We start from the raw sequence: 15,444 nt of genomic DNA, 5'->3' as shown, positions 1-15,444 counted from the left end.
GTCTCCCGGGGCATCCACAATTTCACCAGCACTCCACTTGGAATTGTTATGCCCGTGGCCCGGTGGGGAGCCAGTCTACAGAGTAGCTGTCGTTGAGGCTCAAGCTGGTTTCGCACCGTTATCGGGAGCCCGAACGGAGAACCAGCCGAAGCTTGACCGCCTTCGAACCGCGCACGGCGGTTGGCTGGATGCCGGGAAAATTTCACCGTCCACAAGATCGATTGCAACAGCTGGATAGCAAGTGAGAGTTTTGGTCGTCAATGGAAAATGATCTGCTAAAACAATACCAGACCAGGGGATATTGCTTTCTGGCGCTTCATGCTGACATAACGCAATTCATTGCTGAGGTTCCTCTCTGTTGAGGTTCACAGACAAACTCCTCCATCATGTTCGCGGTGCCGGGCTGGTCGGTGTCGAGCGCCGACCTGAAGCAGCAGAAGGAGCCCATATCGAAGCCAACGCAAACCTCGACAGAAGCAGGGAATAGCGGAACAGAGCCCACCGCAAAGTCAAAATCGAAGAAGAGAAAGCGTGGTCATGGCGACCAGGTCATCAAGTCCAATCTCGATGAGATGTTTCGGAAGCACATCGAGGGTCAGGGCAAGCCTTCCACTGCCAACAACAACGATCTGAAGAGCGCGACAAAGGAGGGAAAGAAGAAGAAGAAAAAGAAAGAAAAGAAGGACCGCAAAGGCCAGGATAACTCTGGAGGCGATCACCCGACCAAGGAGGACGATCACCACGTTGAAGACGATGGCGATGGCAAGAAGATCAAGAAGCAGAAGCTGGATAAGGACTCTCAACCTTCCAAGAACGACTCGAATGCTACAAACGGATCCTCAGCATTAACAGAGGCCCTCCCACCGCCACCACCTTCGACCGGCGCCATCCTCACCCCGCTCCAGCAGAAAATGCGCGACAAGCTTCTGTCTGCTCGATTCCGTCATCTGAACGAGACGTTATATACGACCCCCTCGAAACAGGCGATGGAGCTCTTTACTGCGAATCCGGAGCTGTTTGCGGAATATCACGCTGGATTCTCACGACAGGTGAAGGAGTCATGGCCGTCCAACCCCGTTGACGGCTACATTCGGGCGATCCAAAAGCGGGGCGAAGTGCCTTCTAAGAAACAGTCCAAAGCAGAGGGTGAAAACAGCGCCATTAAACCGCTTCCTCGGAGACAAAATGGTGTTTGCACCATTGCAGACCTGGGCTGCGGTGACGCCCAGCTCGCCCGCGCGCTCACGCCGTCCGCAAAGAAGCTCCAGCTGGAATTCCTCAGCTACGACCTGCACGCGCCCAACCAGTTCGTGACCAAGGCGGATATCTCAAACCTACCCCTTGCGGACGGGAGCGTTGACATCGCCATCTTCTGTCTCAGCCTGATGGGCACGAACTGGATCGACTTTGTGGAGGAAGCATGGCGAGTGCTGCGTAACGACGGCAAGGGCGAGTGCTGGGTCAGCGAGGTGAAGAGCCGTTTCGGCAGAGTAACACGAAGAAAAGGGCAGATCGCGCCAAAGAAAGCAGAAAGCAAAAGGCAGCAAAAGAAGAACAAGAAAAAGAAGCGCAAAGCTGGCGGCGGCGGTGGTGGTGATGGAGAATCCGACGTCGAAGAAGACACCGAGGCCGAAATCTTCGCCGAGGACGCGCGCGATGGCGACAACACCGACGAGACCGACATCTCGGCCTTTGTCGAAGTCTTCCGCAGCCGGGGGTTTCTCCTCAAACAGGAATCCGTCGACCAGTCGAACAAGATGTTCGTCAAGATGGAATTCGTCAAGCCGGCGTCCCTACCGCCGACGAAAGGGAAGCACGCTGGGAAAGCGGCGCTGCCACCGGGCAAGAGGCGATTCATTGAAAATGATGACGACAACGGATTGACGCCGGAGGAGGAAGCGAAGGTGTTGAAGCCATGTGTTTATAAAACGAGATAATACATAGATAAATAGGTGAAAGGGAAGGGTAAAAGGAGAGGAAATTAAGGGATTGATTGTAAATACAGAAAACAGGCACAGGCTATTAGTGTAATGTAAAAGGGTTCGTCAATGAGTAAACAGAATATGTTCACACAAAGAATACTTTCTTCTAACAAGAATCTGAGCGAGGAGGCTTACACTCTGCCTACTTAGCCACTTACTCTTTAGAAGAGAGAATTATTAAAAAAAGATCCCATTTTTCATTTTCAAAACCACGTCAAAACAGACGCCCCTCGCATCTAATACAGAAGAAAATTAATAATGAAAATGCTCATCCATTAGATCCCTTCATTTTTCTTTTATGTAGTTAGTTAGTCTAATTAGCACCCAACGTGCTGACTGCCCGAGCCATCTCCTCTTCGTCGTAGATCCGGAACCCCTTCTCCTTCGTGACACTCGCCAACTGGACGTTCTTCGAATCGAGCTTCTCCTCCATCACCTGCTTCAGGGTCTTCAGGACGAGCGTCTCGGCCTCGGCTAGGGTCATCGAGCGGTGGTACTCGTTCTGCAGCTCGGCCTGGGCGCCCTCGCTGCCGGACCCGATGGCTTTGGCGTCGTATCGGTAGAATGTCCCGGAGGGTTCGGCGTGATATCTGCAGATCACAAGGAAAATACTGGTCAGCTATTATTTCCGGTGTTCTTGTCTCCGGGTGAACGTGCAGTTGGGGTCCGTCCTCATCATAGCCTGCAATCAACAAAGCCACACCGAATGGCCTGCTCATGACGCTCTCTTCCCCGTCTGCACCTTCTCCGAACCGCAGGGCGAGGTCGCATATTGCCTGCGTACAGCTCTCCACGCGGAGCGGCTCAGCGAAGTGGAAGGCGTGGTTCTGGCACTCCACACGTGCATGTTCGATCATGGACCGCGCATCGGCCTGCAGGCCGGACATGGCACAGCCGATGTGGTGGTCGATCTCGACGATCTTCTCAACGGACGAGGCTTCAAGGAGGGTAGACGTAACGCGCTTCTCGACACCGAGAATCACACCTTCGGACGTAGCAACCTAATCGGCGTGTTCTGTCTGTCAGGAAACAGGTCCTTGTGTAGCATCTATACAAATATCATAGCGCGATGCTGGAGCTTCGTTGTCTAGACATACGCCGATTGCTGTGGAACCTAGCTTGATAGCTTCAAGAGAGTATTCGACCTGGAACAAACGACCTTCGGGCGAGAAGGTGCTGGCGAAGACGGTCAGACATCGTTCCTGCGAAAAACAAACAGAGATACAGGATGGCCATACTTGATTCCACGGTCTGCGGAGAGAGGTTAGCTTGGACGACGCATAGACGTGTGGTGCGAGCTTACCGTATTCTGATCGCGCGATGAACATCTTTCACTGTCTGACAGGGAAATTGGGGAATACACGGATTTATAAAAAGAAGGCGGAAATATTCGCGGAGGGAAAAGAGAAGATGTGACGAGAAGTTGGCAGGGAGTATGACGGTAGACAGCTCTCGAGCTGTCGGGCTGTCCGCCTACGCAAACCGGAGCGTGCCTGGCGGAGAGACGCTAGCCCGAAGGAGAACAACACACAACTCCGCTGCGTCGCCGACACAGCTGCTCGGACTGTGCTGCTGGTGCCCAACGCGTCGAAAGGTCTGCTCGGGAACTCTGGGTGGTTTTCCTCGAATTGCCGTCGCGGGACTTGATGGTCGATCAATTTAGGGGCATCCTCCTGTCTACGCGGCCATGTCCCTCCATGATCGTCGCGCTTCCAGCTACAACATGAGCGGACCACGACCCCGCGTCGCCTCGACTCGCGCTGGAGAACCGGAGAAGACAGCCCGACGCGGAGACTATTCCCCTCTGCAGTCCGAGAACATGGAGTACAAGCGTGCCAGCATGTCCAGCCCGAAGGGCCTGCACAGAGAACACAGCAATGCCTCAGACCGCCGCACCGAGCGGACAGTGGTTACGACGCGCGAAAAGGTCCAGGTCAAGACGCGAAATCCGGTCAAGGAGTCGGCCAATGCGGGAAATCGGGGCGATTGGGAAAAGTCGAGGACGAAAAAGTCCTCTCAACCTGAATCAAGCAGTGGGCATCGTAAGAAGAAGGACGCAGTAGAAGGTCGGTCCGGTCGGCTGTATTTTTATTCTTGTCGCAAGCTTGCACGAGTTGAAAGCTGATTCTCGTTTCGTCTTCAATTCTAGTGCCATGGAATCCGCAGGCTTCGTTGATTCCTCACGCTGCTGCTCCTCTTGCGTCGCGCGTGTCTGTGCCTCCTTTGGCTTCGGCGACACCGGCCTCACTACAGCCTACTCCGTTTCGGGAGCTGTCCATAGACGCACAGGAGCAAGCCATCTTGCAGGATCTGCTGTTCGTTTTTATGGGCTACGAGGGACAATATATCCATTACCACAGCTCCTACGACCCTTCCGAGGAGAAGGACCGGCTAGTTGGCCCGTCTTACCAGATCGCACCCGGCTTGGATCCGAGCCTGAAAGATCTCACCGTTTCCATGCTCAAGATGGCGACACATTACAGCGCGCTGGAGGCTTTTGTGGAAGTGCAGAGTCGGCCCGAGTATGGGCAAGTCAGTCACGCTCTATGTGCTGCGATCAGAAAGCTACTCAAAGACTATCTGATCCTCATCGCACAATTGGAAAACCAGCTGCTCAACAACCCGAATTTTACCCTTCATGTCCTTCACCTTCACACCATGCCGACAAGTCAGAGCTTAGCTCAGCTCTATTCTCTTGGCCAAGAACTGCTGAAACGGAACGGCCTCCTTGATCAAGATTTGGACGAGTCGATTGATGACTTTGACGATGTCGACAACATCCTGGAGCAGCTGAAGGAAGGAGGAGACCTGGTGCCCGGAAGCATGTCCAGCAAGAAGATCTGCAAAGGGGGTAACGTCCTCGGGTTACTGACAGAGAGACTTGCGACGTTTTCCGGTGACCCAGCCACTAAAACATTACTTCAGACGCTGCTCCGGGAAGCCAGTCGTCCGTATATGGCGATGCTCAACGAGTGGCTGCATCATGGTGGCATCAAAGACCCTCATGGGGAGTTCCTGATCAAGGAGCAAAAATGGATTAAACGAGAAAAGCTGGAGGAGGATTACACCGATGAATACTGGGAAAAACGATATACCATCCGTGAGAATGAGGTACCTCCACAGCTCGACGCTGTCAGAGACAAGGTCCTGTTGGCCGGGAAGTATCTCAATGTGGTGCGGGAGTGCGGTGGAGTTGATGTCAGCAAAGCTGTCAAGGACGTTCCGAAAACGTTCGACGATCCTCGCTTCCTAGACAATGTGAATGCGGCATACGCCTATGCGAATGCGTCGCTGTTGAATCTTCTCCTTACCAAGAACTCCCTCACGACGCGCTTCCGTTCGCTGAAACATTATTTCTTCCTGGACCGCTCAGACTTCTTCTCCTACTTCCTCGAACTGAGCTCTTCGGAATTGCGAAAGCCGGCCAAGAATGTCAATGAGAGCAAGCTGCAGTCGCTGCTGGACTTGGTTCTCCGACAGCCTGGCAGTATTGCTGCGCAGGACCCATTCAAGGAGGATGTCAAAGTTCGTATGAACAAAATCGGGCTTACCAAATGGCTCATGCAGGTCGTCAGCGTGTCCGGCATCGATCAAGACAACCCGGATGGCGGGATTGAGAAATACCAGACGCCGACGGTGCAAACAACAGAAGAAGACAAAGATATTATCGGGTTCGATGCCCTCGAGCTCGACTACATGGTGCCCTTTCCCTTGTCTCTCGTCATCAGCCGGAAGACGGTGCTGCGATACCAGCTCATCTTTCGGCATCTGCTGTCACTTCGTCATCTGGAGACTATGCTGGCCACTGCGTGGCTAGATCAGAACAAAGTTCTTGGCTGGAGGCACAAGTCCTCCGATCGACGGCTGGAGATGTGGAAGAGAAGGGCATGGACGCTGCGTGCGAAAATGCTGGTGTTTGTGCAGCAGCTTCTCTACTTCTGCACGGCTGAGGTCATTGAGCCGAACTGGCAGAATCTCATGGAACGAGTCAACGGGACCCAGGCGGGCGGCGAGGTGACTGAAAACGGGACCAAGCAAGTCAACCGGACGGTGGATGAGCTGATGCAGGATCACGTCGATTTCCTGGATACGTGTCTCAAGGAGTGCATGCTGACGCAGGCGAAACTCCTCAAGGTAGGTTGGGGTGCCATTGACGAGTTGAACGCTTGTTCTGACAATTTCCGGCAGATCCACTCCAAGCTGATGACTTGCTGCACCATGTTTGCGTCCTGGACGGCGTCCTCACTCGGGCGGAGTCTGGCAACTGCTGATCCCGACCTGTCGGCGGGAGGGCCAAATGCCCCGGCCGACGCGAAGCCGTATGATCCTAGCCGACTAGGAAAGCTGGAAGACACGCTCAAGCGATACGAAGACCATTTCAACCGACATCTGCGGATTCTGATGGACAGGTTCGTCGATTCGTTTATGATGTGGTTCGATTACTGACGTTGTGCAGCTTGAACTACTTTGCGGCGACGGAGAGCGTTGTCTTGTTGAAACTGGCTCATTCTTTGAGTTCTATCAGCAAAGACGATTAGCGCGCCGTTTCGTGATTGCATTTCAAAGCGGTTATCAACTTCATGATCTAAATCTTTACTCTGAGTAGGATGAAGCTGCTCTCTGACGGAGCTGCACGCGGTAGTCCAACCCATCTGGCGATCTAAATGGGAGAGAATTCCTGATCGGGGTTGGATTCATCGGGTCGACTGTCACGAATCTCTGGCTATTTCTCTAAGTCGGCCGCCGTTAGTGGCCGCTAACTCGATTTTTCGAGACTGCCGTCAGAGGGGATCCCTATTCAGACAGGATCAGGCAAGACGCCTATTCTCGCCTGTTTTCAGGCTGAGCAACAGCAAAGCAGGCCAGATGTGGGAGTGCCATTGGAGCCATGGAATGAAGCATTTAGACAGACAGAATGTGTATGGGGTTATTGCGCGAGATGTATCTGATAACTGGAGGAGATGGATGATACCCGGTTGGAGTTTGGCTAGGAGTATGAGATGATAATGACCTTTTCAACCATACCCGGGAATGATAAAGAGATCAATGAGATGCATTCAACCAAATAATTTGGACCGTAGATGAACGTCCGGCAGCCCTGTACGACAACAGCATCGCCAACAGAATACCTACGCTGTAATTGGCTGACACCTTACTCCTTGTTGGAAGTCAAGTGACCGACTGACCGTCCACCACCTTCTCACGCCATCCCCGGATGCAACCATACAATCTATTAGAATCCACGGCAGTAAGTAATAAGATCAGATTGAATCGCCTCGCAATCATACCTAGATGTCGTCCTTTCTCATCCCAAGCACAAACCCAGGCCTATCGGCCCGCGTCCAGGACTGGCTCAGCAGCGGAACGTCTCTTATCCGCAATCGCAACAACAGCAAGATCATCATCACCTCCTCGATCCTAGCCGTCCTCTCTGCCACCGTAGCACCGGCGATATACCGCGACTATCGCGATTTCATCAGCCTGGGGCCAGGCGGCGTCCCGCACAATGTGATCGGGTGGCTTGGCGTGTCGCTGGTGCTGTGCCCGTTGGGGCGGGAGATGTTCAGCACGGAGGTGTATGATCGCAATCCAGATAAAAGGAGCTTCTTGTCTGAGGCAGATGTCCCTCGCCGCGAGGGGAGGAGGCCTGTTGTTGGTAGGCATGTGGTGCCTCAGAGGCAGATGGATCAGATTCCGGGAGCAGAGATTAAGGAGGTAGGTTACAACAGCATTCGCGTATTGTTTGTTTTCTATCCTTCTTCTTCTTCTCCTTTCAGATTAACAACTTGAATTAACAGAAATTCCATCAATATACTGATATTTCTCGCAGAAACTCACTGCCGCCTTCACATCTCTCTACCAGCAAAATCAGCATCTAGTCAAGCTCTCCACTTCGCTGCATGAAAGCAACACCGAGGCACTCTTCCTCGCCGACGGTGTCCGCGGCAATGAACCCGTTGCGACAGACATGCTCCGCGAAATCTCGCACATCCATGGGACGGGTGACTACTCGGTGCATGTGACGCTGCCGCCGCAGGATTGTAAGTAGAGTATTTGAGCTGATCTCACTCCCAAACAAAAGAAAGGAGGAGATAAATTGAACTCGAAATAAACATGCATTCTGTGCGACGAGCCTAACTCTCTATCTACTAGGCAAAAAAGTCATCCAGGCAGGCTGGGCCCAGCGACATGCCTTCTCCGGGAACACCATCTTCAAGCGCCTGGGCGTGAAACGTCTGCGTCTGCCGGCAGAATACGTCCTCATCTACGCGCCCCGCAACGAGGAGGAGCTGAAGACTGTCATGAAGTTTGTCCGTGCCAGTGTGGCGTACCTGGCAGGGGTAGCGGTTGAGGAGGTCCGTATGTAGCAGAACAGTTCCTGGCTGGTCGAAAATAACAACATAGGTATATTTCGTTGACTATAAGGTATATGGCGAATATGGTGGACTACTTAGTATATTGTATTGTATTATTAGCTATGGCCAGCAGAATGATGAGTTACTTCTCCTCTCGTTTTATTTACAACAAACATGGTTTGCAGAATATGCTAATAGGTATGCTACCTACCTCATGGATCCTTTCTTGATCAAATAGCTTCGAGGAAACGCCACAGGTGACAACACAACATCTACAATATGGATGGGTTCATGTTGCACTGCTTAGCATACCAAATGTTGTGATTGCTGGACTCACCATCAAATGACCTCATAGTAACTACGAAAAGAGTGGAAGCAGAACTTGTCGCTTTGTGGAAGAACGTGTGCAACGTGATTTTATACATGTCAGCAATCCATAGCAAACATCAGCCAGCCACGAGGGATGACAATGAGCCACCTCCACATATCTATCTAGCCAGGCAGAGAAGAACCAGGCCTCTGCAACATGCAATATCAAGCGATGTTTAACTCGCCAGGCCATATGAAGCAGCCATAGAGAGTGCGAAGTGCACGCAAGCATTCGAATTCGAACTGGAGAAATGCGGAGAGAAAGTAATAACATGCTGAAGGCATCCATCTGATCCCTGCACACCATACCACTTTCCTACAGCGTGCAAAACCAGCTCGTGGATTGTTATCAATTAATTGATCAACTGCTCAATGTCAACGACAGGAAAGCATTGAACAAAATTGGCACTGGTGACGAACGAGCTAACCTCCCATGCTAGATTAAATAAATGCTCATCAATTCGCAGGAAACAGGCCCATATAAGAGGTTGTTCCTTGGAGTCAGCAGCTCCTTGGAGTCAGCAGCTGTGTCAGCTGCTTTGTTCTGCATCAATCAATATGCTATATACTCCTTTCCCCTCCTACTGGGATGGCTGCACCCTTGATTCAGCAGGCAAAGACTAGTCATGGAAATCCAGGCCCATCTAGGTCCCGTGATCTGATCCCATGTCCTTTGTTGTCTCGGATGACCGCCGGCCCGATCGCAGCTTCCTTTGAGCCATATGTATGCATTGTTAAAGCTAAGACCATGACCTTGCAGATTTTTTGACCGTGATATAATTAGCTCAAGAAGTAACCTCGCGTCAAAGACGACAGAAGGGCCATAATGCCGAGGATGCATGCCGTGATCCGTGGTGTCTCGGATGTCTTTGTTTGCTGTCCATCATTTGGGCAATGAGTTTGGGTCATTGTCCGCCTTTATTCGAAAACTTGGTCCCCAGTTCCTGGTAGAGAATATCATGAGATAGTCGGTACCTCTACCTGCGTCTAGGTAATAATCCTCTAATCTGTGGAAGAGCCTATCTAGCGAAATGAAGGCCAGAACAGGCAGATCAAAAGCCGCGCCATTATCTGGTGAGATCATCCTTTCATGCATTTGAAATTCAGCGTGACTAACGGCCTCACAAAGGCAAGCGACAGCAGAAGACCAGTGATCAGAAACCGCAGCGAAGAAGCGCAAGACTACAAGAAAAGCGTCAGTATCCCAACAACATCTATCGCCCACCTTTTCCGATTCTGAGCTGATTTGGATTTATTCCTACAGTGCAAAACAGCGGCACAACGAAGCTGTGGCCGAGACGCAGAAGAGTACATATCTAGCCCCTATTCCGCACTGGTGGGCCATTCTTGATCATATCTCTAACCTGAAGACAGTCCAGCTACCATCACTCCCGCCAGCGAGAAGACAACAGCAAAGGCGCCTTGCAGGAAGCGCGCCTGACCAGCAGTCCAGCAACGATATTGACCTCAAAACCCATCCGGTTTCCTTCTGGACTCATAATTACTGTTGGCCGAAAGAATACTTCCAGGCCGACCACAGGACCGAGCGATATTTCACGCAGAAGAACGACAGCATGATTTCGAGCAACCCTAAGAAGAGGAAGATAGTATCTTACTATTCGGTAGATGCATCATAGGCTGACCCTACCGTTCCAAGAGACCCGGAGGCAAAACGGATTCCTTACGCGAATATCACGTATCCAAGCGACTCGCCAAAAGGCGGGTCTACATGAAAGAGGAAAGACACGGCATCACGGACGAGAACAAGACTCTATATACCACACTCACGGAAAAGCCTCAGCAGCGGATCACTGAAGTTCTTCCGTTCTATGCTCCCTACTTCGAGGCGTTATGTGAGAAATTGCAGGGACGAAATAACGCTCGAATTCTCCATGACCTTCTTCCGATTCTGGCGCCATCCGCGGAGAAGTTGGCCCTCCTGCCAGAGAACCATCACCTCGAAAAGTTGATTGAAGGGTACAACGAGCCTTGGGATTATGCCCGGCCACTCGAGAGGGCCCCGTCCGCAGCCGGACTATTCAGTGGGATTCAGCGACGAAGCCTTTTCTCAAGATCAGCTCGCGAAGCTTTTCGCCAACTCCGAAGGCACGCCGACTCCCGGATCGCCATATCTGGGCTCTTACTGGATCTATTTCCCGTTCCTCGCCTGCGAAGCCGCGTGCGGAGACGTGCAGATTGCCGACCGCCAGAATGCTCATGCGGCAGGCATTGCGGTCATGGGTATTGTTGAGCTATTTAAACGAGTGGAGCGTGAGGCGGAGCTGGACCGGGAATCCTCGCTTTTTCGATTACTTTCGACATCTCCCAGGTCAGGATCTACGGCTATTACCCGGTCATTGTCAACAGGGAAGCGTCAGTCTATAGACATCCCATTCAAGCTGTCCCGCTCTTTCCACAACAGTCGGGCACAGGGAGCGACACTGCAGCCCGGATCGTCAAGAACATCTACAATATCTGGATGCCGAAGCACTTTGAGAGGATTTGCTCCGTCATCGATCTACTGCCGTCACCGAGCGCTTTTGAAGTTTCTTTGCGGTCCAACCTCACATTTCCACAGACCAGGACGCCCGTCGTCTTGCATCATCGAACGAACAAGCCCGGGATACTCCCAGCTAGTTTCTCAGTGGTAAACGGTTGGGACGAGTGAAGAGCCAGTGAGGCAGCCAGAGCGAGCGTATCCAAAGATGACTTGCTTGTTTTGCTGAAAGTAATATATTTAGTTGAACTGCCTCTCTCTCTATCCCTCATCTTCATGTTATTTTCTTTCTCATTTTGTGGAAGAAAGAAAGAGAAAAAAAATTGAATTGTTGTCTTGGACGTAGTTCATATATACTCCCAAATATATTTATCATGATCAATATAATAATACTCCAACACACACACACACACACACACACACACAAAAAAAAAGCAGACCATACCAATATTCTACACATCACCAATAAATAAATCACTTTTATTTTCTTCTTCTCCTTGCCCATTAATCACAGACCAAGAAGGGAAAAAAAAGCATAAATAAAAAAAAGCGAGAGAATGAGACAGGTAAGTAAGGGCAGGCAAGCAGGCAGGCAGGCAGGCAGGCTTATACGTACTTACTAAAACAGGTATGATATTACAAAGATAAGGTATGATATTACAAAGATAAAAAGAGAAATACTGATTTCATAAACAAACTTTGTTAGTTTATTTATATCATATTTAAAGTTCCCTCCCAATGAAACCAAGCTCGACACATATGTACAGTACATGTATGTACATGCAAAGTAGACAGACAGATAGTCATTCGAGGCTAGTTTATAAAAACTCAAAACATCATATATATATATACTGCATGTATATGTATAAGGAAGACGACGACTTCGTCGAAGTCTTAGAAGAAAGGGGTGAGATAGATAAATAAACAAACCCTACCAAGTAACTAAATTAATATATACTACTTACTAAATATGTAATTAATAACCTACATGGGTACCTGCGACAACAACAGATTGACTCCTCACTCGGCGTTCCACACATTAAGGTGGTAGGTAGGTAGGTAAGGAAGCAAAAATCAGCTAACTAGATGTCTAACGACAGTGGATCCAAGGAGTAATAGCAACGGCAGCAACAGGAAAATCACCAATTGAAGATCTATAAGCATGAAGATTTACGTAAGAAATTGCATTCCGTATGCGGCGGTCAATTGGATTGCTTGCGGTGAAATCTGAATTAACAGAGAAAACGTGACTCCATATCCCAAACTCGTACGTAAGCAAAACGCAGGGAGGCATGTTGACGTTGGACAAGCATTAACATCAAGGTAGGCATTTGGCATGCGGCGGAGGCTTCGTAGCAAGAATTATCTTATCGTCTTACAGGTGTCATCACCCACGACACAGGAGACGAGTGCACGACTATTCGGCTGACAGCAAGCCGCTAACTAATGGAAGATGATATCGTTGGCCTCGAGACAAGTAATTTTCCTCTTGTCTTCGGTGTAGACATCCGCCAGAACAGAGTACTTGCCCTGCAAGGTAATCAGCTGGCTGCACTCTCGACGACACCCTTATCAAGGGAATCTTACCGGTGGAATCTCCCTGGGTAGGTCAACCTGCTTCGTGAACGTCATCGGGCCCTCCTCCAACGGACACTCCAGGTCGACATTGTTCTCCAGCTGCTCGCAGAGGTCCGCCTCCTGGTTGATTAAGCGGATCAGGCCATACTTGACTTGCAGGAGGACTTTGGCGCCCCTCTCAACTCGCTCGTGGAAAATGCCCTTGGCTTTGATGGACAGGGTTTCGCCGCTAAAAAGCAGAGTTGGTTAGCGTGCATCAATTGGCAATCACATAGAATGAATCCAGATGATCCAGATGACGCGGGAATACATACGGCTGGGGAGGATTGGGAGAGAGATCAACCGACTGGATCTCGAGGATGTTGTTGGACGGGTCGGAGCAGTAGGTCAGGGGATTGTCGCCATCCACAGGGAAGTTCTTATCGGCCGTCTTGATGGGAGACTGTTCGGGTGCCAGCAACGGCAGAGACCGGGCAGAGACGGTGAGAGGAGCGAGAAGGACGAGGAGAGCGGTGGCTGGGGAGATAAGCTTCATGGCTGCGAAGCTCGCGGGTCAATGAGCTGATCTGGATAGCTTCTCGATGAGTCGACAAGATCCTCGTCCCCTGTGTCCTCCCAACGACGATGAGGTCGAGAAAGAAGGGCCCGGCAGGTAAGAATGGTGAAGCGAAGGAGCTGATGCGCACCGACCGAATGAGATGATCAAGGCGGCGGTCGAGGCGACGATGACGACGGCGGACCCAATGGCGTTGAGGCGATCTGCACGTGACATGTCACATGCCCAACCATCGTCGCCTGCAGCGTCAGGTGGCCTGGCCCAATGCCATGGAGGACTGCGTGCAGTCTGTCTCGTCGAGCTGGCAGTAGATAATGTCTCCGACAAGTTTGCGGACTCCCAGCATATACTTACTATATACTATCTTGACGAGATGCTCTGCCTGATCGATAGGGCAGTTGTTGATAACATCAGCTGCGGGTGGGACCTCCCCCACTCAACAATCCGAAGGCCTCCAGCGGGGAATTCCGTAGGCCACAGACCCATTTCACCACTCTTCGCTGAAGGAGGAACGAAATGGGCATGAACATGCAATATGACGTTGCTTGATATCGTGGAGGGAATTGCAGGTTGACAATACTTCCGTAGTATTGAGAAGAACGTTGCGTGGGATGTCAGGACTATTTGCGCGGGATGGGCTGGTCAAGTCCTGGCAAGACAGCTAGGTAGGTAGGCATTCAACAGCAGCCTGGATGCGAAGATTGCTACATACTGACATGGAGACAGGCTGGTTCTAATCTCTTCCAGGGTCCATCAATTTATGCCCAACTAACCACCAGTGAACACATTCCGGACGTATGATTCAGCGAATGGACGGGACCAGTTTCTTCGATTACAACACCGAGACTGTTCTACGGAGTAAAGACGAACTTCGGAGAAAGCGGGCAGGAGGGGCAACCAAATGAGGGGGAAGAAATTTCCTACTATACAGGTGGAGACTAAGTAGGAATTGAAACCGCACTTGACCTTCTTCGTTCCCCAGTATACTTCTTATTCGGGATTCATTTTAATGTTTGGCTGACCAAGATTCTGGGTGCTTATTGAGTGCTGCGTAAGCCGTAGCTACCAGCTCCATGGATCTAGATCAGGGCCGCGACGGGCAGCCAGCCCCTCGGGATGTCAGCTGAAAAAAAGCTGGCCTAGGGACCATTTTCCTAGTGTAGCAGGTAACGCAACCCTATATTATACCTCTTAAGAGTAATTAATGGACCCTAGAGATTGCCACATGATTCAGCTCATGTTGTTTCTGGTAGTTTGATCGGCTGGGCGGAAGGAGAAATTTCTGGGCCTGTCTGCCAACTACCATTGAAATCCAGATCGAAGGAGACGAGGTTTTCTTTTCTTCCTTCTCCCTGGGCATTTTTTTTCTTGGCGATGAAGAGACACTAAAAATGGCCGTCTAAGCCTCATGCAGACTGAGTAAGCCGATTGGAGCGACTAGTAGTCTCTGAAGTGCTCTTCCCTGTCATACCATCCAGCTCTCCACATGGGCTGCAGAATCAGGCCGCCACTCACCATGCCTCACTGCTTCATACCGCGGTTTGTAGTCTTGCTTGACCTGTCGGTATCTCCGGTCATTAACAAGTACTGTACATGTACATACAGTACACCTATCGGTCCGATGCTCCCCACCAGGTGCCTCGTTCCTCGGCCTAAATCCTCTCCAAACTGGGAACCATCAAAAACATTGAACACAGGACTGCATAGAAAGAAAACAGCGGATCAAAGCTGAAACCGGGCCAAAGGAACTTCGTGAATTGATCTCCAGAGACGGCAGGGAAAGTGAGGCAACACGGATTCTGTGTAAGGCTGAATGAGGAAACAGGACGAGATTAAGGCAAGTTTGTGGAGACCTCGGCTGAAGATGGATGCCATTTTCTCAGACGACATTTTTTTTCTTTGCACGGTGACTTGTCAAGACAAGAAATTCGCCTTCACTCCAGACAAGGATCCGGGCTTAACATCCTGGCTGCCGGAAAACGCTTTAGGAGTGCCACATGTACGGTACACCAAGAGATACTTTGAATACCTGCTATTGGAGGAAGACGATATCCGGATTTCTCTTTGGGCGAACCAGATACCAGGAGGCCGCGATGTTGCCCAGAC

At 50.8% G+C, this 15,444-nt stretch overlaps 6 protein-coding genes across 6 annotated transcripts; 4 read left to right on the top strand and 2 right to left on the bottom strand.

The window, feature by feature from the left end:
* Positions 1-386: 386 nt before the first annotated feature.
* T310_0064 (Uncharacterized protein) lies at positions 387-1,937 on the top strand (the record flags this gene model as incomplete). The annotated part of the gene is made up of 1 exon (XM_013477019.1): positions 387-1,937. The coding sequence occupies one exon, from the start codon at positions 387-389 to the stop codon at positions 1,935-1,937; it is 1,551 nt and encodes a 516-aa protein (XP_013332473.1).
* Positions 1,938-2,299: 362 nt separating this feature from the next.
* On the bottom strand, positions 2,300-3,310 carry T310_0063 (Proteasome subunit alpha type-5; the record flags this gene model as incomplete). Its single annotated transcript, XM_013477018.1, has 2 exons — positions 2,300-2,983; positions 3,080-3,310. The coding sequence occupies 2 exons, from the start codon at positions 3,308-3,310 to the stop codon at positions 2,300-2,302; spliced, it is 915 nt and encodes a 304-aa protein (XP_013332472.1).
* Positions 3,311-3,705: 395 nt separating this feature from the next.
* Positions 3,706-6,520, top strand: T310_0062 (Gamma-tubulin complex protein 2 (Eurofung); the record flags this gene model as incomplete). Its single annotated transcript, XM_013477017.1, has 3 exons — positions 3,706-4,048; positions 4,132-6,391; positions 6,439-6,520. The coding sequence occupies 3 exons, from the start codon at positions 3,706-3,708 to the stop codon at positions 6,518-6,520; spliced, it is 2,685 nt and encodes an 894-aa protein (XP_013332471.1).
* A 754-nt stretch (positions 6,521-7,274) lies between these two features.
* T310_0061 (uncharacterized protein) lies at positions 7,275-8,576 on the top strand (the record flags this gene model as incomplete). Its single annotated transcript, XM_013477016.1, has 4 exons — positions 7,275-7,697; positions 7,813-8,023; positions 8,136-8,338; positions 8,388-8,576. The coding sequence occupies 4 exons, from the start codon at positions 7,275-7,277 to the stop codon at positions 8,574-8,576; spliced, it is 1,026 nt and encodes a 341-aa protein (XP_013332470.1).
* Positions 8,577-9,738: 1,162 nt separating this feature from the next.
* Positions 9,739-11,358, top strand: T310_0060 (uncharacterized protein; the record flags this gene model as incomplete). The annotated part of the gene is made up of 4 exons (XM_013477015.1): positions 9,739-9,781; positions 9,866-10,329; positions 10,365-10,749; positions 10,781-11,358. 4 exons carry the CDS (start codon positions 9,739-9,741, stop codon positions 11,356-11,358), a joined length of 1,470 nt encoding a protein of 489 aa, XP_013332469.1.
* Positions 11,359-12,647: 1,289 nt separating this feature from the next.
* Positions 12,648-13,317, bottom strand: T310_0059 (Phosphatidylglycerol/phosphatidylinositol transfer protein Precursor; the record flags this gene model as incomplete). The annotated part of the gene is made up of 3 exons (XM_013477014.1): positions 12,648-12,734; positions 12,792-13,011; positions 13,097-13,317. The coding sequence occupies 3 exons, from the start codon at positions 13,315-13,317 to the stop codon at positions 12,648-12,650; spliced, it is 528 nt and encodes a 175-aa protein (XP_013332468.1).
* Between the last annotated feature and the right edge of the window lie 2,127 nt (positions 13,318-15,444).

This window comes from Rasamsonia emersonii, assembly GCF_000968595.1.
Source record: "Rasamsonia emersonii CBS 393.64 chromosome Unknown ctg1118621759663, whole genome shotgun sequence".
NCBI classification, from domain to species: Eukaryota; Fungi; Ascomycota; class Eurotiomycetes; order Eurotiales; family Trichocomaceae; genus Rasamsonia; species Rasamsonia emersonii.
The sequence above is the reverse complement of the archived record's forward strand: the minus strand, read 5'-3'. Positions and strand labels throughout refer to the sequence as shown.